Source organism: Balaenoptera acutorostrata, chromosome 17, assembly GCF_949987535.1.
Source record: "Balaenoptera acutorostrata chromosome 17, mBalAcu1.1, whole genome shotgun sequence".
NCBI classification, from domain to species: domain Eukaryota; kingdom Metazoa; phylum Chordata; class Mammalia; order Artiodactyla; family Balaenopteridae; genus Balaenoptera; species Balaenoptera acutorostrata.
Genome location: NC_080080.1, coordinates 69,026,046 through 69,052,062, shown reverse-complemented (window position 1 = coordinate 69,052,062; position 26,017 = coordinate 69,026,046). Strand labels below are relative to the sequence as shown.

At 39.0% G+C, this 26,017-nt stretch overlaps 1 protein-coding gene across 3 annotated transcripts in view; it reads left to right on the top strand.

Moving 5' to 3' along the window:
• PREX2 (phosphatidylinositol-3,4,5-trisphosphate dependent Rac exchange factor 2) overlaps positions 1 to 25,694 on the top strand; it is a 279,824-nt gene extending 254,130 nt beyond the window's left edge. For all 3 annotated transcript variants that reach the window (XM_057532388.1, XM_007185025.2, XM_057532389.1), the window contains 3 exons: positions 4,255 to 4,357; positions 15,634 to 15,701; positions 21,835 to 25,694. In XM_057532388.1, coding sequence (XP_057388371.1) covers positions 4,255 to 4,357; positions 15,634 to 15,701; positions 21,835 to 21,880 — 217 coding nt within the window. In that variant the 3' untranslated portion in view covers positions 21,881 to 25,694. The remainder of the gene's footprint in view (positions 1 to 4,254; positions 4,358 to 15,633; positions 15,702 to 21,834) is intronic.
• Positions 25,695 to 26,017: the final 323 nt, after the last annotated feature.

The window sequence follows — 26,017 nt, the reverse complement described above, 5'->3', positions numbered from 1 at the left end:
CAAACAGGAGACCATTTCACATGCTTTACCTGACCCTAAACTCTACAGTTTGACACAAAATAAAGTTGATAACGGATGTTCTAGGATCCGTTGGGATAAACATATGAAATAAAAATCACAGAGAATCATATTAGCAAGTGCCAAATGATAGTCATGTGAAATCTATTTCAACCAAACCCCAATTTATAAAGGAGATGTTGGTGAAAAGTTTGTCATGAACTTCATGTAATTATCATAATCTAATAACATCATAATCTTATGGAAGAATTGACAACACATTTCAACATCAACATTATTCTAAATTTAAAAATTGTTGTCAAATATGAAAACCTCCATAAGGTTCTTTAGCATGAGAACCATAATGTATGGAAGAATATTCCACAGAGTAGCTTCTGGCTCTATACATTCCAACATTGTTTCTCCTGTACCACACACAGTCCTGGGTGCACCAGGATATGAACACATTGCATTACAGCCTTGGGCCCTGCACATCCTTTTCAACCTTGGGTGAGTCTGTACAATGCGCAGTAGGAATACTCTGGAGTCCATTCCTACACTAGGATATTGTAATAACCTAACTATAAGTGACTGTGAATCATATCCATAGGTCCCAGTAAACCTAGCCTAAGTGCATCCCTAATTCTGCTTCCTTTAGCTCAGTTCCAGAAAGAACTATGGCCATTTGAACATTGCAGAACATGACAGAGGAAAGTTGGGACATAAAAAAACAGCAGTCATAACCATTTGCCGTCAAAACATTTGGCTTTTGCAAATTTCTAAAAGCATATGACTATGTGAACAGGTTGCTAGGGATCCTATGAAAAAGGGACTCTGAAACTCAGTGATTTTAGCTTGAAAGTAAATCTACTTCTGCCAGCACTTAATGGTACTTGTAGTTACAAAGTAGACACTCAAAAGTATTTGTTGAATGAGTGGATGAATAGAAAGTTACCTCTTTGTGACTCTTCCATAGCATTGCTAAATCAAAGTGCTTTTCAAATTTAATTGGACCCATTGGCCACAGGTTACATTTATCATATTAAAACTATGCTAAATCCCTGAGTGATGTGGAATCTATTTTTAATATGAAATATGTCAAGAAGATTTATTCATTATAAGCATAGGTGTATTGACCCTTTCCATTTTTCTTTCTATGAGGAAATGCACAATTTCTGCATAATTTTGCAGCCCTGTCAAGTACACGTTCTCAGGAGTATACCCTAAGCAGAGCTGTTACTTGAGATGTCTTATTACTAAAATCATGGAACAACTTTCCTCAGTGTTTATGTTATATTTGCCTTTTTATGAAGGACAAATTCTACACTGTGACCTTTTTTTTTTTTAATTTTTGTGACTCCGAGAGAAAGAATTGTCTAAATTTTTAAAATGATATTGCAGCTAGAAGGAGCTGAACAATTGAGAGCCCATATTTTCCAGGAAGGAGTAAAAATGTAGATTTATTTAAATTTTAATTTAACTGCCTAATGTGAGAACAGAGATAGTTCTAGAAAGGAAATTCGCAGGTCAGATAAGAAATCTCGTATGGAATGGGATTTGCTTAGGATTCCTGGCCTTTGGTCTGTTTCCTTCATTCTCTTGCCCAGAATTAGCAGAACAGTCTCACTGGTAATCAGAGAGGTACCTATAAAATCAAATGATCTCTTGTAAAGCCTGACTCTGAGTATATATTTATGCACCATGAAAAAACCAGGTGCCACTCTCTGGATCTGGAGTCTTTCAGAGAATGCCAGAATCAAAATGCTTCTTGCAAATGCTGAATTTTTCCATTTGACATTCAGATTGAGATAGTTGAGAGAAGATAAAAAGCTGTGAGGCGAATAATGGTATATTGGAAGCAGAGTTGTGGGCTTAGCGCTGGCGCTCTTCCACATGCTTAATTTAGGAGAATGGAACTCTGTGATGCTGCGATGAAAAAACTAGGCCTCCATTGGATAAATCAACTGTGAATCGAATAGGCAATATTTCCCTCATTGACCTGGCTGTCTCTTTTAAATTTTTTCACTTTTTAAAAATTTCAAATTAATGGTGGGACCTAATTGGAACATACACAGTGGTTAGTACAAAAAGGCAAGTATAGACGAAGCCATCTTCTCTTGACATGCTGGTGAAATAAAACTTATGTATCCATTTTAAGCTAGATTTTTCTATTAGATGATGTACATGTGATTGATTCTAAAGGTGTGACACTTTGAGGTACCCTCTCCGAGAGCATGTTACGGGCCATGTTGATTGATGAGGAGATTACAGTAAAATCTTTTAAAGTCTCTGGCAGATAATTTGCTGCTGTACTGCTGTTTACTACAGCTTGAAGTAGAGAGAAATAAATCAGTTTAAAAAGGTTAAGAAAATGGATAAAAATTACAGGCTTCCTGTTAAAGGTCCTTCACAATGAGTAAGTGTTTGTTGTAAGTTGATGAGGGCAAGTCAGGCTTTATCAGGAAGCAGAGACATATTTCAGTATGATTAGAAAAAGATAATTTTTTTCTTAGCTTCATTCAGCTGGTGTAATGAGCATTACTGATTAAAATGTTAGGATCAGTAAGGACTTAAAATTGGAGTAGAGGAGACCTTAAGGAGGAGAAAAAGGTTATGGTGTGTTGAGTTAGCTGACAATTAAATGCTTTGTAAAAATTTGATTTTTTTTGAACATGAACTGTCAATTATAGTTCTTGGCTTGCATCGGCATATACATGCAGGTACATGTAATATACAATTTTATATTATTATCAGACTCGTACATTAAATATTTATAAATATCGTATACTACTAGAAGTTAATTATAAAACTTTAGCCCATGTGAATATGTGTTCTTAATGCTTTCTAAAGAGTTCTCTGTTAATGTTAACGAGGAAGCTGCTTTTCACGTCATTTAACAGCCAATGGAACTGATCGTGTTTCTCCTTAGAATGCAATTATTGTAATAATAAAGTTGCATTTTGTCAGGTTCTTTCTAAAATTACAGCAGTAATGTTTTAAATCCGTTTCTCCTCTTTTTTGTAAGTCATCAGTATCTGAATCTACCAGGTGTACTGGGCTTCTGTGGTACAGCCTCACAACCAGGGATAAATGAGTTCGATATTCCTCATATATAATTGCACTGTAGAACTTTCATTTGTAGGGAAAAACTAAACAGATCTAGAAAAATACATTTGTAAAATACCAAACCACAGAGAGGTAATTGCAAAAATGGAGAAAAAACAATCAAAATACTAATAAATTGAAAAATGAAGTGAAACAAAATCCACTAATATAGATGTTAGGAAAAACATCTAAAAGTAACAAACATTTTTATGGAATGTATGCAGAAAGTACCCCTAAAAAAACAATTCAGAGACCAGCACCTGAAAATATTATCAAATGTAGAGGGTTCTTAGCTCCCTAAGAGTTGCTATAGATGAAAATGTGGAGGAAAGTAAAAGAAATGCCCTAAAGGGAAGGAAGAGGACCAAGGCTCACCAATCACTGAATTTGGGTGCTGAATTCTGAATTTTCTCGGGGCTGCTCTGGGCACCACATTGCTGAATAACTCATTAAAAGTTCCTTTTCAAAATGTTAGTCTTTTGGATTGGATCCAAGAAAAACACACTTTTTAAAAAAAATTCTGACCTTAGTGAATATTAATTTCACTTTTTTCTAAGATATTGGGTATAAATCAGTATAATTCTATTAACTATGAATATGTAAACATGAATGAAAGATATTAGTAAGTCATTTCTTTTAAATTACATGAAATACCAGTAAAGATTCATATCTGATAATAAAATTTATTATAATTCTGCTTACTTAATTTTCTGTGTATAAACTCTCTCAACAGAGTTCATTATGGGTTTGTTTTCAATTGAAATACTTAACTTAGGACCCCAGCAGTGTACCTCTATAATCTATTTTTAAACAGGTGTTCTGTGTAGAAAAATCAGTGGTCTATTGTCTAGTTGTTTTGAACTTGGCTGGTGCTATTTGATTTTGAAATTCATGTGGGAGAGGAAAAATAATTTTTCCTCTACTCTTCTGACTTCTTAGTTGAGACCCCTGTAACAAAAGACAGATTACCAAGAGAAAAACGACAGAAGTTTATTAACATGGGTACCTCATGAGTACATGGGAGATACCCAGGGAAAAATGAGTACTTCTCCCAGGAGGCATACTGTTCCACCCTTCATTAGCAGCCCCAGCTGTCTCAAAGAGCTTAATGGGGACCGGTGGAGTCTGACTTGACCTTGCCTTTGCCCGCAGGTGCACCCTGAGCGTGACCCTGGAGCAAGCCATCATTCTGGCCAGAAGCCACGGACTGCCTCCTTGCTACATCATGCAGGCTACAGATGTGATGCGGAAGCAGGTGAGTCTCACAACACATTTTAGGAAGTTGTTTCTCACGCCCTGGATTTGAAGGTTCCTTGGTTCATTTATCAGGTGTCTGACAGGTACCTGGATGTGGCAGGCACTTTTCCAGGCTCAGAAAGTGAGTGGTGAACAAGAAACACTGATTCCCAGGGAAGAAGACTGCGCAGGCATCTCTCTGAGGGTTCTCCAAGAAGCTTAGACAACCTGAGAAGAGGGAAGTCTAAGAGGTAACCTGACGGAAGAAGGGGAGGTGGCCAGGCAAATGGACAGGAGCGGATTTGGGGCAGTGTAAACTACAAGACAAAAGGACATGTGGGCTTCCCTGGTGGCGCAGTGGTTAAGAATCCTCCTGCCAATGCAGGGGACATGGGTTCCAGCCCTGGTCCAGGAAGATTCCACATGCTGTAGAGCAACTAAGCCCGTGCGCCACAACTACTGAGCCTGCGCTCTAGAGCCCGTGAGACACAACTACTGAACCTGCACTCTAGAGCCTGTGCACCACAACTACTGAGCCTGCGCTCTAGAGCCCGTGAGACACAACTACTGAGCCTGTGCTCTAGAGCCCATGCACCACAACTACTGAGCCTGCGCTCTAGAGCCCGTGAGACACAACTACTGAGCCTGCGCTCTAGAGCCCGTGAGACACAACTACTGAGCCTGTGCTCTAGAGCCTGTGCTCTGCAACAAGAGAAGCCACCGCAATGAGAAACCCGCTCACCACAATGAAGAGTAGCCCCCGCTCGCCTCAACTAGAGAAAGCCCGCGTGCAGCAACGAAGACCCAATGCAGCCAAAAATAAATAAATTAATTAATTAATTAATTAAAAAAAGAAGGACGTGACATTTTCTGGGAAAGGCAGGTGATTTAGGAAGGCTGGGGAATAGACTGGGGAAAGGGGAGGGGCAAGGAGGAAGAGGACAGAGTTGAGGGCCCTGCTTGCTTCTGGAGATCTCAAAGGGACTTCCGCACGGTGCTAAGAAGTTTGTGCCTTATTCTGAAGATAAAGCACATACCTCAGATTTTCCTGCAGAAGATGAAGAGCTGCCTTTGGACTGTCTTTAGGTCACTGAAGTACTTATAGGTGAGAATACACTCTTACAAACTGAATGAACTTTCTTTTTTTTGGCTGTGCCCCACGGCTTGCGGGATCTTAGTTCCCTGACTGGGGGTTGAACCCGCACCCTCAGCAGTGAAAGCTCGGAGTCCTGACCACTGGACCGCCAGGGAATTCCCTGAACTTTCTGTACAATAGCTCAGTAGTATTTTAAGTGTGGTAGTTTGGTTTTGAACCCTTAAGATTCTTTAAATAGCTAACAAAAATGCACTAGCCTCCAACGTACTGATTATTAGGAAAATGTGCTTAATCTAGTAGAAAAACCACAAGTCAATAGAGAGACAAAAGAAGTTAAAAGACATCAATTTTATATTTTATTCTGCCACCTTTTATTAGGGCTACCTCAGAAAATTGATTTAACAAATCTCTTTACTTGCTGATTGGGTTTGAATTATCCAGTGATAGTGAGTGACTTAATTTTTAAGATACGCTTTTGTAATTATGTCTGCTTTATTTACTAAAGACTTAATGTATGACTCTCAGGCAAACATATAAATCCCTATGGATTTGCTCCCAAGATTACACTACAGAATGTCAACCAAGTCAAAAGAAAAAATCCATGGAAACAGTCCTGAGTGAGGCCAGTGCCCAGCCTGGGGTCTGCAGAGATGAGGTAGAGCAAGCACATGTATGTTGGTGCTTCGGGTTGAGAACTGCAGAGCTGAATATTGCAAACCAAGATCTCACAAGGTCCAAGAGGGATTTGCTAAGTAAAGGTCAGATCCGTGAGAAGCACATGACGCAGTGTGGTTCAGTTGGAAAAGGGCAAATACAGATGCAAATGCCAGCAGGTTTGGGAAGGATTTTTTTGGTAGATATTCAAATTTGGTTTTAAAAAGTAGATCAAAGTAAACTTGTGATTATCCATATCAGGTTTGGGATTTGGGTGCTAAAACATACAGCAAGAGATTAAGCTTTCTGTTTCACTCTGTTGCTGTTAGAGTGAGTTTGCAGTACTTGGAGGAACCATCTCAAAATGAGGTTTACGGCAAGACTAAGAGACTGATAATTGATCTCTTTTTTTCTTTTTTAATAAAGTTATTTATTTATTTATTTATTTATTTATTTATGGTTGTGTTGGGTCTTCGTTGCTGTGCACGGGCTTTCTTTAGTTGCATCGAGCGGGGGCTACTCTTCATTGCAGTGCGTGGGCTTCTCATTGTGGCAGCCTCTCTTGTTGCAGAGCACGGGTTCTAGGTGCACGGGCTTCAGTAGTTGTGGCACACGGGCTCAGTAGTTGCAGCGCATGGGCTTAGTTGCTCCGCAGCATGTGGGATCTTCCCGGACAGGGACTCAAACCCATGTCCCCTGCATTGGGAGGCGGATTCTTAACCACTGTGCCACCAGGGAAGCCCCGATAATTGATCTTTTTAAGAATAATCCAGTAAAGAGGTCATTATGAGTTGGCTACATATACATTCTTACTACATGGATTTGAATAATCAAAACCTTTAACTTCTTACAACTGAAAACTGAGATAGATAAAATAAAGATGGGAAAAGTAAAAACAATATTACCTAGGCCTTAATGACTTATTTAACTGGTTCAAGCCCCTTTAAAATTTATTTGTATATTAATTAACTAATAATAAATGATTATTAGTTAATTATTAGTTATTAATATATCTTATATATTTATAAAGTATAATTTTAAAAGACTGAAAACTTATGAAGTTTGTAAGTTGATTTCTAAACTGCAGTATTTTTCAGTGTTTATCACTCCCTCCTCCTCTTTTTTGTTAATAAATCCATTTAGGATGGGGAGCTTCCTTCCTATGTTGCTTGTTTCTCTGCTCCAAGTTATGACACCTCCAAGTGGTTCTCAGACAAAGACCTGATTTCAGCCTTCTTTGTGAAAGATCATGGAGCCTCGGGTCCTCTCTTCATAGAAATTGGGGTGGACTGATGCCCAGAGGAGATTTTTGCAGTATTCCTTCTGTGGCCGATCCTCTTTCCAGTATTCAGCAGTTACAGGCAGTGGGATTAACGTCTGGGATCCAATCTACAAGCCAACTCTTACCCATGTGGGATCTGAGTAGTTCGAACACAAGTGTGAATCAAAAATCTAACTTTTCTGACCCTTCTGTCTTTTAATCGCTTAGATTCAGCTTTCCAGAGACAAAATGGTTAGAATGTTTACCTGGTTAATGAATAATATTTTCTAAGATCTTTAGTTTCTTTTTGAAGAACAAGGAGCTTTTCAGCATGATTTACTGTTCTTATTTCTAATTGCAGTGTAGACCTCCCTCCATATCTGCCACGGTTTGGTTCCAGGAGCCCCCACAGATAACAAGTCCTTGGATGCTTAAGTCCTTTACATAAAGTGGTGGAGGAGCACAATGAATACAGTTGGCCCCCCGTATCCACGGGTTTTGAATCCATGGATTCACGTCCACGGATTCAACCAACTGTGGATCAATGACACAGTTGATTGAATCTGCAGATGCAAAACCCACAAATACGGTGGCCAACTCTATAGTTTTCAAGAACAGATTTCATGTATGTAGTTTTAATAGAGTTGTTTAATTATCTGGTTGAGTTAGAAGAAAAGATAAAAGAAGGGAAAGGTACTATGCCCTGTGCAATTTGTGGGTAATGATTATAATAATCCTAGGAATCATTTTTACATAACCAACTGATATGATTAATAAATGGTTTGAGGACTTCCCTGGCGGTCCAGTGGTTAAAACTCTGTGCTCCCAATGCAGGAGGCACGGGTTCGATCCCTGGATGGGGAACTAAGATCCTGCATGCCACGCAGCGTGGCCAAAAAAAAAAAAAAAAGGTTTGAAGTAGAAGCTCTAATTTACATTATAAGCTTAAAGTCTCCTATCCTCTAAATTATATGTTCCAAGTATTTTTTGGTAGAAGTCTACCCCAAATCCTTTTCTGACCTTTTTAATAAAAATTTGGATTCTGAAGAATTCTGTCTCCTGACCTCCAGTGTCAGGGCTTTATACTGAGCACTAAGAACAAAGCTCAAGGACGATGAGCTTCTTGCCTAGCCTCATGGCGGACATGTGTGGGCAAATCATCATGGTGCACCCACAGGCAAGTGCTCTTCGGGGTGCACAACCTCAGTGCATGAGGATGTAAAACAGGGAACAAGTAAACGAGTGGACCGTGAGCCCCTGAATGGCTGGGACACCGAGTGTATGTCATGATGGTATCACTGGTTTCTACATTAATACCCAGTATAGAGTAAATGCTAAGTAATGTTTAGTCAATGAATTAGTTCTGCCTAGGAGAACTAGAAAAAGGCTTCATGCAGAAAGTAAATATGTGATAGTAGCCAAGAGCACAGATTCTAGGGCCACGCACCCTCAGCTTGAATCCCACCTCCAGTGTTCACTGTCTGTGTGATTTGAGGCAAGACTCTTAGCTTCTCTGTTGCTTCGTTTCCTCATTATTAAGACAAGGATAATAATGGTATAATGCTTGCTTCATACTGTTGTTTTGAGGCTTGAATACTGAATGCACTTAAAACAGTACCTAATATAGTGAATGACCAACCAATAATTGATTTGGACCTTGGAGGGTAAATGTGATGCAGACATGTAGGGAAAAGGACAGAGAGGGTGTTTAGTAGAGGGAAAACATGAGCAAGTGTAAAAATGCAAGTCGCTGGCACATTGATTATAAGAAGAATTATATGGCTGAATTCCAAATGGAGTATACCAGCAGATGTGTTCAGCATGATGAGCTTCAATTTTATTTGAAACCTTTTAAGCAGAAATCTTTCTAGAAATTATTTAATGGAATATCATGAGACTAAAGACAAAAATAATTATACAAAAATACCATACTCCAGTTAGTAAATCTATTTCTCACAGGGATACGATTTAGAGATTCTAAAACTAGTTAATGTCTTTTGTAGGACTGAACAAATAAGTAAGTATATTGTAAATATTGAGAGTCAGGTTTCTTACTGTCTGAGAAAGAAGTTACAAGTAAGGAAAGGGAGAAGCCTGGAATTTAGAATGAACCCTGGGGTACTGGATTGGAACCAGAAGTGTCAGCTTGAATGCTTGGACACATACACACATACACACACACACAGATATGGATAGGTGTCGAAATAAATATAGATGTTTGAGTACGTTTACACTAAACAACTAGCTCAGACCACTGAGAAGACCTAGAAGCAGTTACACACCAGTAGTAGTAATGGGCGTACCCAGTGTCCAGATCTTGAGTTCTAAATATCATTCTCCATTAAAAAGAGCCAGGGATTCGGGCGGAGTGGGAAGATGCCAAGTTAGTGTCTCCCCACAACTAGGGCGCCTGCTGGCCATTGGTGGGAGACCCTGAGGCCCAAGGAGACAGGAGGAACCCACAAGTGAACCGGTAGGACGTGGGGGGAATAAGGGGGAAGGAGAAGTGGAGGCCAGACAGGATCGGTGCCTCTGAGGCCGGGGAGATCAGGAGAGGCACGCAGGAGGTGCCCTCCAGGAGGAGCAGGAGAAGAACGGAGGGCGTTTACCCCGCCCACTCGGGCCCAGGGAGCCTGCTAGGCTCCCAGGTGAGGTCCCCAGCCCTCTGAGACCAGGGGTGGGGGGCACGCCTGGCCCCTTCTGTTTCTTGAGCCTAAGAAACAAGAAAAATCTCAAACAATCTAACCCTACACTTAAAACAACTAGAGAAAGAAGAACAAAGAAAACCCAAAGTCTGTAGAAGGAAAAAAATCATGAAGATCAGAGCAGAAATAAATCAAATAGAAACTAAGAAAACAATAGCAAAGATCAATAAAACTAAAAGCATGTTCTCTGAGAAGATAAACAAAATTGATAAACCCTTAACCAGACTCATCAAGAAAAAAAGGGAGAGGACACAATCCAATAAAATTAGAAATGAGAAAGGAGAAACCACAACTGACACCGCAGAAATACAAAAGATTATAAGAGACTACTACAAACAACTCTATGCCAGTAAAATGGACAAGCACGAAGAAATGGACAAATTCTTGGAAAGGTACAATTTTCCAAGACTGAACCAGGAAGAATTAGAAAATATAAACAGACCTATCACAAGCACTGAAATTGAAACTGTAATTTAAAATCTTCCAACAAATAAAAGTCCAGGACCAGATGGCTTCACAGGCGAATTCTATCAAACATTTAGAGAAGAGCTAACACTGATCCTTCTCAAACTCTTCCAAAAAATTACAGAGGGAGAAACACTCCCAAATTCATTCTACGAAGCCGGCATCACCTTGATACCAAAACCAGAAAAAGATATCACAAAAAAGAGAAAACTATAGACCAATATCACTGATGAACATAGTTGCAAAAATCCTGAACAAAATACTAGCAAACAGAATCCAATAGCACATTAAAAGGATCATACACCATGACCAAGTGGGATTTATCCCAGGGATGCAAGGATTCTTCAATATACGCAAATCAATCAATGTGATACACCATATTAACAAATTAAGGAATAAAAACCATATGATCATCTCAGTAGATGCAGAAAACGCTTTTGACAAAATTCAACACCCATTTATAATAAAAATTCTTCAGAAAATGGGCATAGAGGGAACCTACCTCAACATAATAAAGGCCATATATGACAAACCAACAGCAAGCATCATACTCAATGGTGAAAAACTGAAAGCATTTCCACTAAGATCAGGAAGAAGACAAGGATGTCCACTCTCACCACTCTTATTCAACATAAATTTGGAAGTACTAGCTATGGCAATCAGAGAAGAAAAAGAAAGAAAAGGAATACAAATTGGAAAAGAAGAAGTAAAACTGTCACTGTTTGCAGATGACATGATACTATACATAGAAAATCCTAAAGATGCCACCAGAAAACTACTAGAACTAATCAATGAATTTGGTAAGGTTGCAGGATACAAAATTAATGCACAGAAATCTCTGGCATTCCTATACACCAACAATGAAAATCAGAAAGAGAAATTAAGGAAACACTCCTATTTACCATTGCAGCAAAAAGAATAGAATACCTAGGAATAAACCTGCCTAAGGAGACAAAAGTCTTGTTCTTAGAAAACTATAAAACACTGATGAAAGAAATCAAAGATGACATAAACAGATGGAGAAATATACCATGTTCTTGTTTTGGAAGAATCAATATTGTGAAAATGACTCTACTACCCAAAGCAATCTACGGATTCAATGCAATCCCTATCAAACTACCAATGGCATTCTTCACAGAATTAGAACAAAAAATTTTACAATTCATATGGAAACACAAAAGACCCCAAGTAGCCAAAGCAATCTTGAGAAAGAAAAATGGAGTTGGAGAAATCAGTCTCCCCAACTTCAAACTATACCACAAAGCTACAGTAATCAAGACAGTATGGTTGGCACAAAAAACAGAAATATAGATCTATGGAACAGGATAGAATGTCCAGAGATAAACCCATGCATATGTGGGTACCTAATTTATGACAATGGAGGCAAGAACATACAGTGGAGAAAAGACAGCCTCTTCAATAAGTGGTGCTGGGAAAACTGGACAGCTATATGTAAAAGAATGAAATTAGAATACTACCTAACACCATACAAAAAGTAAGCTCCAAGTGGATTAAAGACCTAAATGTAAGATCAGACACTATAAAACTCTTAGAGGAAAACATAGGAAACACACTCTTTGACATAAACCACAGCAAGATCTTTTTTGACCCACCTCCTAGAGTAACAGAAATAAAAGCAAAAATAAACAAATGGGACTTACTTAAACTTAAAAGCTTTTACACAGCAAAGGAAACTATAAACAGGACAAAAAGACAACCATCAGAATGGGAGAAAATATATGCAAATGAAACAACAGACAAAGGATTAATCTCCAAAATATACAGGCAGCTCATGGAGCTCAATATCAAAAAAACAAACAATCCAATTAAAAGATGGGCAAAAGACCTAAATAGACATTTCACCAAGGAAGACATACAGTTGGCCAAGAGGCACATGAAAAGATGCTCAGCATCATAATCATTAGAGAAATGCAAATCAAAACTATGATGAGGTATCACCTCACGCCAGTCAGAATGGCCATTATCAAAAAATCTAGAAACAATAAATGCTGGAAAGGGTGTGGTGAAAAGGGAACCCTATTGCACTGTTAGTGGGAATGTAAATTGATACAGCCACTATGGAGAACAGTATGGAGGTTCCTTAAAAAACTAAAAATAGGGCTTCCCTGGTGGCGCAGTGGTTGAGAATCTGCCTGCTAATGCAGGAGACACGGGTTCGAGCCCTGGTCTGGGAGGATCCCACATGCCACGGAGCAGCTGGGCCCGTGAGCCACAGCTGCTGAGCTTGCGCGTCTGGAGCCTGTGCCCCGCAACGGGAGGGGCCGCGGTGGTGAGAGGCCCGCGCACCGCGATGAAGAGCGGTCCCTGCACCGCGATGAAGAGTGGCCCCCACTTGCCGCAACTGGAGAAGGCCCTCGCACGAACCGAAGACCCAGCACAGCCAAAAATAAATAAATAAAATAAATTTAAAAAAAAAAAAACTAAAAATAGAACTACCATATGACTCAGCAATCCCACTACTGGGCATATGCCCTGAGAAAGCCATAATTCAAAAAGAGACATGTACCACAGTGTTCATTGTAGCACTATTTACAATAGCCAGGACATGGAAGCAACCTAAGTGTCCATCGACAGATGAATGGATAAAGAAGATGTGGCACATATATACAATGGAATATTACTCAGCCATAAAAAGAAATGAAATTGAGTTATTTGTAGTGAGGTGGATGGCCCTAGAGTCTGTCATACAGAGTGAAGTAAGTCAGAAAGAGAAAAACAAATACCGTATGCTAACACATATATATGGAATCTAAAGAAAAAAAATGGTACTGATGAACCTAGTTGCAGGGCAGGAATAAGATGTAGACATAGAGAATGAACTTGGGGACACGAGGTGGGAGGGGCAATCTGGGGCAAAGTGAGAGTGGCATGGACATATATACACTACCGAATGTAAAATAGATAGCTAGTGGGAAGCAGCAGCATAGCACAGTGAGATCAGCTTGGTGCTTTGCGATGACCTAGAGGGGTGGGATAGGGAGGATGGGAGGGAGGCTCAAGAGGGAGGGCACATGGAGACATATGTATGCATACAGCTGTTTCACTTTGGTGTGCAACAGAAACCAACACTGTACTGTGAAGCAATTATACTCCAATAAAGATCTATTAAAAAAAAAAAAAGAGCCAGGGATTCTTGGAGAAGAGGTTAATTCCCAGCTGAGACAGGAAAGATGAGCCTGGAGCATCTTGAGGTGCCAGAAGATGAACAGCTACTCAAAAATGATTGTGGTTATATGAACAGGACACGAGAAGCAAACTGAAGGAGCTCCCGGTGGCCAGAACTGGAACAATTTGAACAACAAAATGTTACTAATAATAAAAATGTTGGATTATAACTCATAGGATAAAATAAATAGCCATGAATCCATACTGATTTAAATAAATACTTGAATACATAAACAGTTTGGGGAGAAGGGATAACTCTTCTTTACAGAAGCATTCCAGTTCACAAACACTACAGTGGTATTGATGTGGGCAAGAGGCACCAATAGAGGCTAAAATCAGTGAGCACAAGTTTGAAGAGAAGCAGGATATGGGCATAGTCTCACAGTTTCTCTTGCAACAGATTTTTTAAGTACAAAAAGAAAGCTGGTGACTTTACAGTGGAAAAATCTGGTGGACACCACCTTACCCAAGTGATGAGAGTTAATGTCACTGGTGACAAGACTTTTGGACATTATATGATATGATGGTGATCAGCCTCAGTGATATGATGCACTAAGAAGATACAGCGTCACTTCTGTGATTTTCGTGCCCAAAATACATATCTTCTATCTAATCATAAGGAGACATCTGGCAAACCCAAATTGAGAGACATTCTGCAAAACAATGACCAGTACTCATCCCAAGTATTAAGGTCATGAAAGACCAAGGAAGCCTGAGGAATTGTCCCAGATTGGAGGAGACCATGAAGATACAAAGACAAAATGCAGTGTGGGATCCTGGATTGGATTCTGGGATAGAAAAGGAGGACATTAGTGGAGGGAAATGGGGAAATGTGAATAAGACATGCAGCTTAGCTAATAGCATTTCCTGGTTTTGATCATCATACTGTGATTAAGTGAAGGCTTAAAATTAGAGGGAGTTTACCTGGTGGGTAAAGTATGTGACCTCTCTGTTCTGCTTGTAAACTTTTCTCTAAGTCTAAAATTACTTCAAAATAAAGAGGTTTTTTTAACTTCATAATTGCAATTCCTAAATTTCTTCCCATCTGTTTTTTTGCCATACACATCCCCTTTTCCCTATTTGCTTTCCTTTATTTGGTCCATCTTGAGAGAATATATTCTTTTCTTTTTCTTTCTTTCTTTTCTCCTTTTCTTTCTTCCCTTCCCATCCATCAGAATTTAGTAGCAGGGAGAGAGTTTTGGGTTTTTTAAACCACTCTCCTCCATTTATACTCAGCCCCAAACCCTGGTGTTTGCTTCTGTGTAGTAACTCATTCCCCTTAGGAACTGAACAATGAATATTCATGAACTTGACAGATTTGCAAAGACTTTTTCATTGCTAAAGCACGTTATCTTTGTACTATAAACTCTGAGGCAGAATTCTTATATTTCAGAGATCCACATGCATATGCCTCGTCCAGAAATTGCTTTAAACTGTTTAAGGAAAGATTTTCTTGATAAATACTATGAAGTTTAAAATAGCTAAATATTCAGCTAAGGACAAAACAGGCTGTATGCATATGATAGAACTGTGATTTCCGTTCCAGGAAAGTGGGGACACAGAGCAGGTATTTCTAGTATGCTCCTTTCCTGTTTTCAGTGTCTTAAAAGTTAATTGCTTAAATATTGAATAAAGACATAGATGAGATAGTGAACAGGAAGCTGTCATTTTACCTTACTTTGAAATGATTTAGATGGCTTTTGAAATAAGTATCAATCCTTTGAAACAATACATCAGTGTATTTTGATTCTTAAAAGCATTAATTCTGAAAATGCTCAGATGATGATTTTTTTCTCCTCATCAGTCTCTCTTGATGTTAAATATAAATATATTGTTGCAATCAACACTCTACACTCCAATGTTAATGGTATGTTAAATGGTTACTAATACAATGCAGAGCTAAAAGTGATTGTCCTTACTTCTTTCAGGGAGCAAGAGTTCAGAACACAGCAAAGAACTTGGGAGTCAGGGACCGGACCCCACAGTCTGCTCCGAGGTAAGTGACTCCCCATGTCTGCTCTTTCCCAGAGGACTTGCCACCATTTCCCAGACAGTGTCACTTACAGCTAATGCAACGACCCCAGGATACGCCCAGTGTAGTACTGAATACACTCATGGAAATCAGCCTTGTAAGCATTTGGTGGCAAAATGTGATTAGGCTTAAATGCTCTCAGATTAAATGAAATTTTAGGTGAAGCAAACTTAGAGGTAACATTATCAACATTATTCTATTTTTCAAATTCCTTCATGAATTCAAAAACAAAAATCCGCACAAGTACTACTGAAATTTGTATTCCAACTGTGCCAAACCACCAAAATGCCATTTCCATTTATACTTCTATGATCACATGTGCTGTTCCCTCTGGCACGATCACCTTTCCCATCTGTGTCTGTATGAAAAACTACTACATAAGCACAAAACCCAACTTAGGTACCATTTTCTCCTCGAAGCTTTGGTTGAGTTTTCTTCCTCTCTGTGTTCCCTTAGCATCTTGTGTATTGATCCATTATAGCCCTGATGTGTTGCAGTGTATTGTTCCATGTCTCTCTGCCTAACCTGAATAAGAATTCTTTAGAGGCAGGGAATATTCTTTTTGGATTTTATTTATCGCCCATCATAGTGCCTACATACTGCCTACATAGAATATTTGAACTGATTTCAAGAATGCATGAATGAATAAATGAATGAGCTTTTTGTTCGTTATTCTACCAAATGTTCACAGTGCACATATCATCATAAGAAAGGACTGTAATCCACCTTTAAAATAAATAAACATGGGAACAGCCATCAGAGATTTGATTTCCCTGGTGACATTAGGGTAGGCAGCCATCTATCTTGAAGTAGGGCAAAGTTAAATAATTGCTTTTACATTTGGTTGTTTTTATACATTTGCATTTTAACAAAAAGTAGCCTCCTCCAAGCACTGTCACAGATGAGACACTCTTTGTTTCTATTTACAAAGCAACTACCAGAGTGAGAATGATGACTGCAGCATTTATGAAGTTCTATTTCATTCTGAAAAAGTATGTGGGCAGTGAAAGTACTTGCAAAAGGGAAAACATTTTCCCCCTGAAAGTAGATGGAGTGCTCATATTCTAATCGCATTTATTTTCAGTGCTGGCTCCTAACTCTCTTTAATCCTCAAGTCTTGTTAATGTTATCGTTCATAGTTGATTAGATTAGAATCTAAGACTTTCTGTTGCTAAAGAATCATTTCACGTAGGCATTATCTCTCCAGCACCTTAGCAGTCATGGTATATTTGGATAATAAACCCAGTGAAGCTTTAAAATTCCAATAAGAAAACAATATAATGGCTCAGCGAGGTCTTCTTAGCTGGGGCTTATAAACACTAATAAACAGTGGGGATAAGACTTAAGCACCCTGATCAATAAACCAGTGTGTAAGCTCAATATGAGAAAAGAAACTGATGAGCTCACTTTGTTTTTTATTGGGTTACGTTTAAAACACTTGAAACACAATAAAACCTGCCAGTTCTAAAGTTGACATATTTTACAAGGGGGTAACAGCCCTGAGAGAGAAATCTAGAGTAATTTTTCAATTTTAGTTATGCTTTCATTCATTCTACAAACATTTATAGAGGACCTAAGAAATGAAAAGCATTCTGCTGTGCCCCATGGAGAATGTAAGCATGAGACAGAAATAGTTCCGGCCCTCAAGGAGCTTTCAGTTAAAGAGGGATGAGTGAAACACAACCACAAGAAAAGGGAGAGAGTGAGAAGCACTCTGTGAGGGTGCAGAGAGGGTACTAAGTACCACAGAGCATCTGGGATCCCTCCCATCTGGGAGCCAAAGAGAGCAAAGTGAAGAACACATTTGTCTCTCAAGGCCAGGCCCTCCAAGGCAAGACTCGGGTAATGTTTCTGGAAACATCTTCACGGAGATAAAGTTTGCTGTCTCTGACTGACATAGTATTTGACTCAAATCCCCAAAGAATCTCGATTATAGTTTTCCTTTCTCCATTCACTGCATTTCATTTTTTGAAAATTCACTCAGCAAACATATGTTGAATTTCTGCTGTGTGTTTGTAGATGTCAGGCACTTTGATAAAAGCTAGGGATAAAGACATAATCCCCTCTACCAGTCAGTGAGGTGTCATAGAGCAACAACTGAATAAAATGAAACTAGTATACAGTGTGTGTGTGTGTGATAAGAACCATGACAGTGCAGCCACTATGAAAAACAGTATGGAGGTTCCTTAAAAAACTAAAGTTGAACTACCATATGATCCAGCAATTTCACTCCTGGGCATGTATCTGGAAAAAACGAAAACACTAATTCGAAAAGATACATGCACCACAATGTTCATAGCAGCACTATTTACAATAGCAAGACATGGAATCAACCCATGCCTATCAACAGACAAACTGACTTAAGAAGATTGTGTGTGTGTGTGTGTGTGTGTATACATACACACACACACACACACACACACACACATTGGAATATTACTCAGCCATAAAAAAGAATGAAATTCTGCTATTTGCAGCCATGTGGGTGGACCTAGAGAATATTATGCTGAGTGAAATTAGTCATACAGAGAAAGACAAATACTATGTGATATCACTTATATGTGGAATCTAAAAAATAATACAAATGAATGTGTATGTAAAATAGAATGGGACTCATAGACATAGAAAACAAACTTGTGGCTACTAAAGAGGAGAGGGAAGAGGGAGGGACAAATTAGACATACAGGATAATAGATACAAATACTGTATATAAAATAGATAAACAACAAGGATTTATTGTATAGCACAGGGAACTACACCCATTATCTTGTAGTAACCTATAATGGCATAAATCCACAAAAATACTGAATCACTATGCTCTACACCTTAAACTAACACAATACTGTAAAGCAACTATACTTCAATTTAAAAAAAAGAACCATGACAGCAATGGCACAGATTGCCATGGGAACACAGAGAAGGGGCACATAACTCAGCCTAAGGATGGAGGAGAGAGGTTGCAGAGTATTCCTTCCCCAGTCAGCATGGTAATCAATGTCTTCCTCAGCTGATGCAGTGACACCAATGCCTAGAGAACACATCACATTCTGAGAACTACACCTAGATCTCTATGACTGATGGTTGAATGTGATTTAAGAATGATGCAGGGTGAGGCTGGAGACATAGGCAGGGGCTGGATCAGGAAGAGACTTGTGCAAGATATTGAAGAGCCTTGATTTTAACTTGAAGACAATAAGGAGCCACTAATAAACAATCTTTCTGGAAGATTTGGATTTTAGAATTTATGTCTGGCAACATTAGGAGGAGCCATTTGGGGACAACTAAGACTGAAGGCAGCAGATGCTTTGGGCACTAATTGGATGTAGGAAGTTAGTGAAAAGGAAGACTCTAGGATGACCACCAAATCTTTGGCTTGGATGACAATGGTGAAAGGTTCTAGTCACTGAGATAGTAGATGGAAGAAGAAGAGCATGCATGGGAAAGATGATGAGCTTGACGTGGTGGTATTGCAGTAAAGTGCAGCTGGGCATCCATGTGGAGATGTATTTGTGGGCGCTACAAATGAGGTTCCTCCTCCTTGTAACTAGCATGTATTGACTGGCCAGAACAATAAACATATCTTCACCAAGAACCAAATATTACATTCCAGATGTAATGGCGCACTGGTCTTATTTTCTCTTGCATTACACACTTTGGAAACTATTGTGTAATGAAAATTTGATTTTCTTTATTTACATACTTGGGAGACAGCATATTGTAGTGGTTACAAGTGAAAAAAATGATTTTGGGTCCCGTCCCTGCCAGGTGACCTTATTTAGTCAGGTTATTTATCTTCTCTGAGACAGTTTTTGCCCTCTGTTAAACTGGGAGAATTGCCTTGGGTCAGAGTGTTATTGATAATTTAGCCTTGAATAGAGGCATTCACTTTGTGGTCTCCTTTAACACAGGTTTTATTTGTGCCACGTAGAAAGATGAAGGGCATGATCTATAGACTGAAGTTTGAAGGTTCTATTCTCTGCAGACTTGAATTTGGGCTGGAAATACCAGCTCCAGGATGGCTGCCTGAGCCCAACAGGAAAAGGAGAAAGTGGAGCCAGAAACAAACGTTTTTCGTGCAGGGCCCTTGATGTGCACGAGTGGGATGTGAATACGGCAGGGGCTCCAAAATGTTGGGCAGAGTCCTCTGATGACCTAACTATTTAGCTGACAAAAAGCAAATGCCTCAGGAGAGAGCAAAAGTCCAACTCTTACCTATTACATTTTACTTACAAACTTCATCTGTCTGTGCTCAATTCCCAAAGCCCCACAATTTCCATTACGGATGTGTCTGAACTCAGATAACCCTGAGTTACTTCCAAGAAGCCTCCCCAAAAGCTGAATCTGCCCAGCTCTGCGGTACCCAGAGCTATTATTTTATTAGGTGATCACAGGGAGTAGCCTTTTCTCCAGTTTGTGAGACAGACATGGCAAAGACTGCTCTACCCAGTGGCATTAGTTAAATTATGTGGAAACGTGCAGTGCAAGGTAATGGAAAGTGACGTCTTAGCCCAGATCTCAAGGCATAGGACATTTGCCACCCAGCTGACTGTTCCTGTTCTACGTGAGTAAGTCCGCTGTGCCTTTTCACTCATTAAGCAGCACTTTCAGGGAAATAAAATGATAGAAATTAAAGAGGAGAAGAACTTCCCCATCATTCTATTATTCCAGCCCTGGGAACGCAATTTGAAGCAACACCATGTCCTTCAGCTGCAAAAGCAGCTTTGAAGAATATCAGCTCAGTTTAATGTATTCTTTTCTCCGGGAAGGATGAAATAAGTTTTCTGACTTGAGATGTCCTTATTTCAGCGTTCATTTTCTTCCATGGAGATGACATGTACAGTATTCACCACCTTCCAGACTCCAAAGGCAGTAACTTCTTCTCTGTGTTTCCAGAGTAGGAAAGTTCATTTTATTAACAAGGTTTCTAACTCAATATTAAATCCTTTTCATTCTCTCCCCTTTGATTTCGAATGACCATGGGATTAAATGTTGAAGGGAGAGGAAATTTATAATTTGATAAATTTGTCAACAACTCATTTAAAGTGTGTTCAATTTCATCTGTAAAAGAGAGTGAGTCACCGCAGCGATTCCTGGGTTTGGAGTGCTTTTAAAATGGAGCAAAGTTTAAATCTGCCCCTTAAATTTTTAGATCATCAGACAAAGCTCTGAAGTAGGACCAGCATGGCCATGGGCATCACTGGGGACTACAGGCTTACAACCAGCCACCTTAGATCAGCTTGTATTCTCTCAAGTTCTGCCTTAATAGTGGGTGTGCCCTGAGTATTACTGTTGCAGTGGTTCTATCCCCCTTTATTTGAGTTCTGGAGTTAGGATTCAACCATTCAGAAAAACGTGGAGCCCTAGAACTTGTATAATCCCACTAGTTCAGTCCCCTGAGCTTTGCCTTCATGCTGTATGGTTTCAAAAAACTAGACCTGTGATGCAAAGGGAGAGCATCTTGGAGCATCTCTGCCAGTTCAAATGGATTCCTTAGTCCACTTGAATCTCCACCTGATTCTATTGACAGATGAGTGACAGTGTGGGCAGAGCTGGACAGGTATTCCTTAGGAAACACCAGCTAATTGTGCCTTGATATTCAGGCCTCAGGACTGTGCCTCATCAGCCTAGCCATGACCAACTGCCAGCACCACCAGGATGGTACAGAATGAAGCAAATTTCTAAGACAAGTCAGAAAATCAGTAACCCCTAAGAGGTAGATGCTATCTTGCTACAAGATCATCATGATAGACATGATGGTAATTATCATCTCCTAGAATTCGGAGAATCACTTTTGCTACCAGCAAGGTGAGCAGCCTGTGTTGGCAGCCCTGGAACAGAAGCAGCTGGTGTAAAAACGGCAGCATTGCCTAATCAACAGGCATCTAGATGTGCAAAGAGACACTGGTGTTTTGTAATAGCAGAACCGGAATTTTGGAGCTTGCTAGCGCACAGGCAATTTTTAGTGAAATTGGTGATATGATCATGACTGACTCGCAAACCAAGAAATTATTGTCAATGTATTTGTGATACAAATAAAAACATGTCAAGCAATGTCAATATGCCGGGCTGTTGTCACACCTTCCCATGCCTTTTGTAGGCTGTACAAGCTGTGCGAGCCTCCTCCCCCAGTTGGAGAAGAATGAGGAGAATCTCCAAGGAACCAGGCAAGCAGAAGCTTCTGAACACCGGACTAGACAAAGAACATGCTGGCTAAACATTCTCCGCTCAACATAAAAACATGGATTTTTTTCTCTTGGTCTTTCATCATGGTGTAAATAACTAATGTTCAGCTTGTACTTAGATATTTGTGCTGGAAATGGATGGAAGTCCATTCAGACAACTCAGCTTCACAAACCGATCTTTCATGTGTGTTAACGTGAATTATTCATCCCTGGAGATTACATAAAAAAATATCAGAGATAAAACATTAACCATTGTGCCTCCTTTCCCATTTATTAAAATTATTGTATTGTGTTTGCTTTCATCTTCTCCAAATGGAGCGTGTTGTGTTGGATATTTCCGTTTGAAGAAGTCTGTCATGGAAGAAATGTGGTCACACTTTCCAGATCATCACACAGAAATGTGACAGACGGTAGAGACTGGGTGTCTTAGGTTTTCTGTCTCCCACTTGCATCTGAGAAAGTAGCTTGCAGGTGAAAGGTGAAGAGCATCCTTTACTCTTTCTAAGGGAGTGTTTCTCAGTAGAGGAGAAGAGAGCTGACTGAGGTCTCCAGCAAGACCTTCTTCCAGCTGCTTTCTGGGACCCTTTATGCTCGTGGACAGTTCCAGGGAACCATGCTGTCCTTGGTTTCTGAAGTGGGCGTGGCTTCCTTGGGCGGAGTCCTGATGCTGTTCCATAGGTGTCCAGGAGATGGGGAGAGGCAGGGATTGGGGAGGGTTGGAAGGAAGACTAGGGTGAAGGAGGGAAAAATAAGCCTATTTAAAAAGTCAACCTTTAAATTTGAAAGCTACCTAAAGCTCTTATTTTATTAAAGGCTTTCATATGAGATGTCAGACTCCTAAAAGAATACACCATGCTGAGTGTTTTTCTATCAAGGTAATATATATATATAAGATGAGAAAATAAAGCTTTATTTGTTGAACTTTAAAAGGACTATTAGAGACCTTGATAATTTATGAAAGTACAAGGTGTATTCTATTTTCATTCTAAAGTTTACATAATGTTTATCCTTTCTACATTGATAAAATAACATTGTTTTTTTTAGCATAGTGAATATAGTAATATTGATTTTAAATCTGTAATTTTCAAAACAATTAAAATGCCCTTACTGTGATTGTGATACTTAGGTGGATTTAGACTAATTTCTTATGTGAAATGCTTTTCATAACTAAAGTATATACAGACCATTATGAAATTTTAATTTATGAAATTTGATAATAGTTTTCAAACACTTATTAAAAAAACTTTCATCACTAACAGTTGTGTATTGAATAACAGAAATACTGCGTTGCGTATACATGAGGCCTTTATATACTGGTCAAATTAATAATAAATGTTATTCAGCACAGAAGCACTTAAGACTTTCATGATAAGTACACATCTATAATGAAAAATAAAGAAACCAACATCAGAGATTTCAGAGAAAAAGTTGAACAATTTGAATTTAATGAAGATATGACCTTAGTGTAAATATCTACATGAAACACATTCTTCACTTTCAGGGGTTTAACATTCTTGATACTATTGCAAGTGATCCCGAAGGTCCATGAAATTAGTAAATTGTGATTTTCCTGTACTGAAAATTTGATTACATTTAACACAGGGCTAATGAGTGAGTAAAGCTGATTAACTAGCAAGTACTTTTCATGTTGTCATTACTGTTTTCTAATCACTACCCTAGAAGTAGTGCTCCTTTTTAGAGGCATGAAGGGATCACTTAAACATTTCAGTCGTACTTTGCCGTTTCATAGGGGAAAACCATCTGCTATTGTAGTATTTACAAATTAGCATATTTTAAGATCTAATCTCTATATAATAGGGTTACTTAATATTGTTTTAAGGGTTAAACATGGTGTAAGTGTACCATTTATCAGAGTGCTAGGCACTTACTAAAATCTCAAAAGTTAGTGATGACTTATATTACCATCAGTCACTGTGATTTTTGATTGTAATAAAACCTGTAGCTAAAACCTAAGTAATTTCTGCCTGCCAAGCAATACCTCCAGGGGCTTCACCCATACTTTGTTGTTATTGCTTCATTAATCCTAATGGTGATTTGAGATGATATTCTTGCATCACCCCCATTTTACCATTGAGGAAGTAAATCAAAGAATAGTCCAGTGACTTGCCCAAGATCACATAGCTGATAAGTGGTAGAACCAGTATTTGAACCCAGGAAGTCTGCCTTCTTAATACATTGTGCTGCTTTTCCTTATTAATATAGGAAATGTAATATTGCCAATTATTTGTTAGTAAAGTTGGAGTTATGTGTGGTGTGGGCCATTAAATTATACATCTTATATTGAGAAAAAAGTGAATGGAAATGTATAAAATGCCTTTAATATATGAAAACCATAGGATTTCCTGGACATTTTACCATTCTGGATACACATTATGAGGTAACCCAATGCTATTGCAATCTGAAAAAACATGATATATCCCTCATAATTGAAGATAACAGTTTTAGATATGTTTTGAAAGTCTGGAATAGTACATTATATAAAATTTGACTATGATCCCAAAACAGTGATAACAGTAAAAAATGTCAAATGAGTGAATTAATAGACAAGTCTTCAACACCATGATATACCTCTGTGAGACGTCAGACATTTAACTGACCTTGGGTTTTTAGATGAGATCGGGTATGTTCAGGGTGGTATGACCATAGACTGCCCTTGAGTTTTTAGAATGGGTTTACCTCAATGCTCACATACTCCTCTGCAAGCAGTGAACCTTTAAACGTTACAAAAGCCTGCTAACAGTTCTTCCAAGTTCTGCCGACTTTGAAGTTCTGAGTTTGGACATCTGCCTCTCTCCACCTGAAAGGGAAGGTCACACCTAGAGATTTTGGTTCTTAATATGGGACTGGTTCATAAATACTTGTTAACTAGTCATTCATGGTCAGTAAATCTTAAACATTCCATCATATCTTATAAAGTTTTCTCATTAAGTATTACAAAATTTAATATATTATTGAAAGTGTGAGTAATTTGAAGAGACTAGAATTTTGCATCTACTTCCATTACATTTAACAAGAAAGAAAGAAAGAGGGAAGGAAGGAAGGAAGGAAGGAAGGAGGGAAAGAGAGAGAGAAAGAAAGAAAAAGAAAGAAAGAAAGAAAGGAAGGAAGAGAGAAAGAAAGATGGAGGAAGGAAGGAAGGGAGGAACTTTTGTACTAGTTTTGCTTATATTGGATATGTAATTTTGAATTTAGAGTATAAGCTTTATTTTATGAACCAATATCCCCATTTTAGAAGTCTCACACTATTTTCTGTCTTTTCAAATCACATTCTGCCAGTGGCTTAGATTCACTGTGTGTTCAGTGGCCACTGTTATTGCAGCAACAATGTTCAATTTAAAAGTAGGTTAATTTCTCATGATACTATGATACATATGGCATTATGTTGATATTGGTTCTGACTCTATTAATTTAAATTTTGTGATAGTTAAATTCAGAATGAAATGATACTGACCTTGGCACTAACTGTAAAAGCCAAGAAAATGAATGGGTAAAAAAATCCTTAGGGGATATTAACTCATTTAAGAAACCAAACTATTTTCAACCCTTTGGACGCATTTTAACAGCAAAACTAATGTTTATTGACTTGGAAGCATTCACTTGAGTTCGTTACTCTGTGTATTTGAAAATAATAGATTTGCAGTTAGAACACCAAAGTACTCTTTTGTTAGTTCACGTAGATCTTTTCCTATGTAGCATGATTTAGTGCAGAATAGAGGGAATATGTTTATTCATCTATATTTTCAGTAAAACATAAGATTGAGGGCTTCCCTGGTGGCGCAGTGGTTGAGAATCTGCCTGCTAATGCAGGGGACACGGGTTCGAGCCCTGGTCTGGGAAGATCCCACATGCCACGGAGCAGCTGGGCCCGTGAGCCACAATTGCTGAGCCTGCGCGTCTGGAGCCTGTGCCCCGCGACGGGAGGGGCCGCGATAGAGAAAGGCCCGCGCACCGCGATGAAGAGCGGTCCCCGCACCGCGATGAAGAGTGGCCCCCGCTTGCCGCAACTGGAGAAAGCCCTCGCACGAACCGAAGACCCAACACAGCCAAAAATAAATAAATAAATAAATAAATAAATAA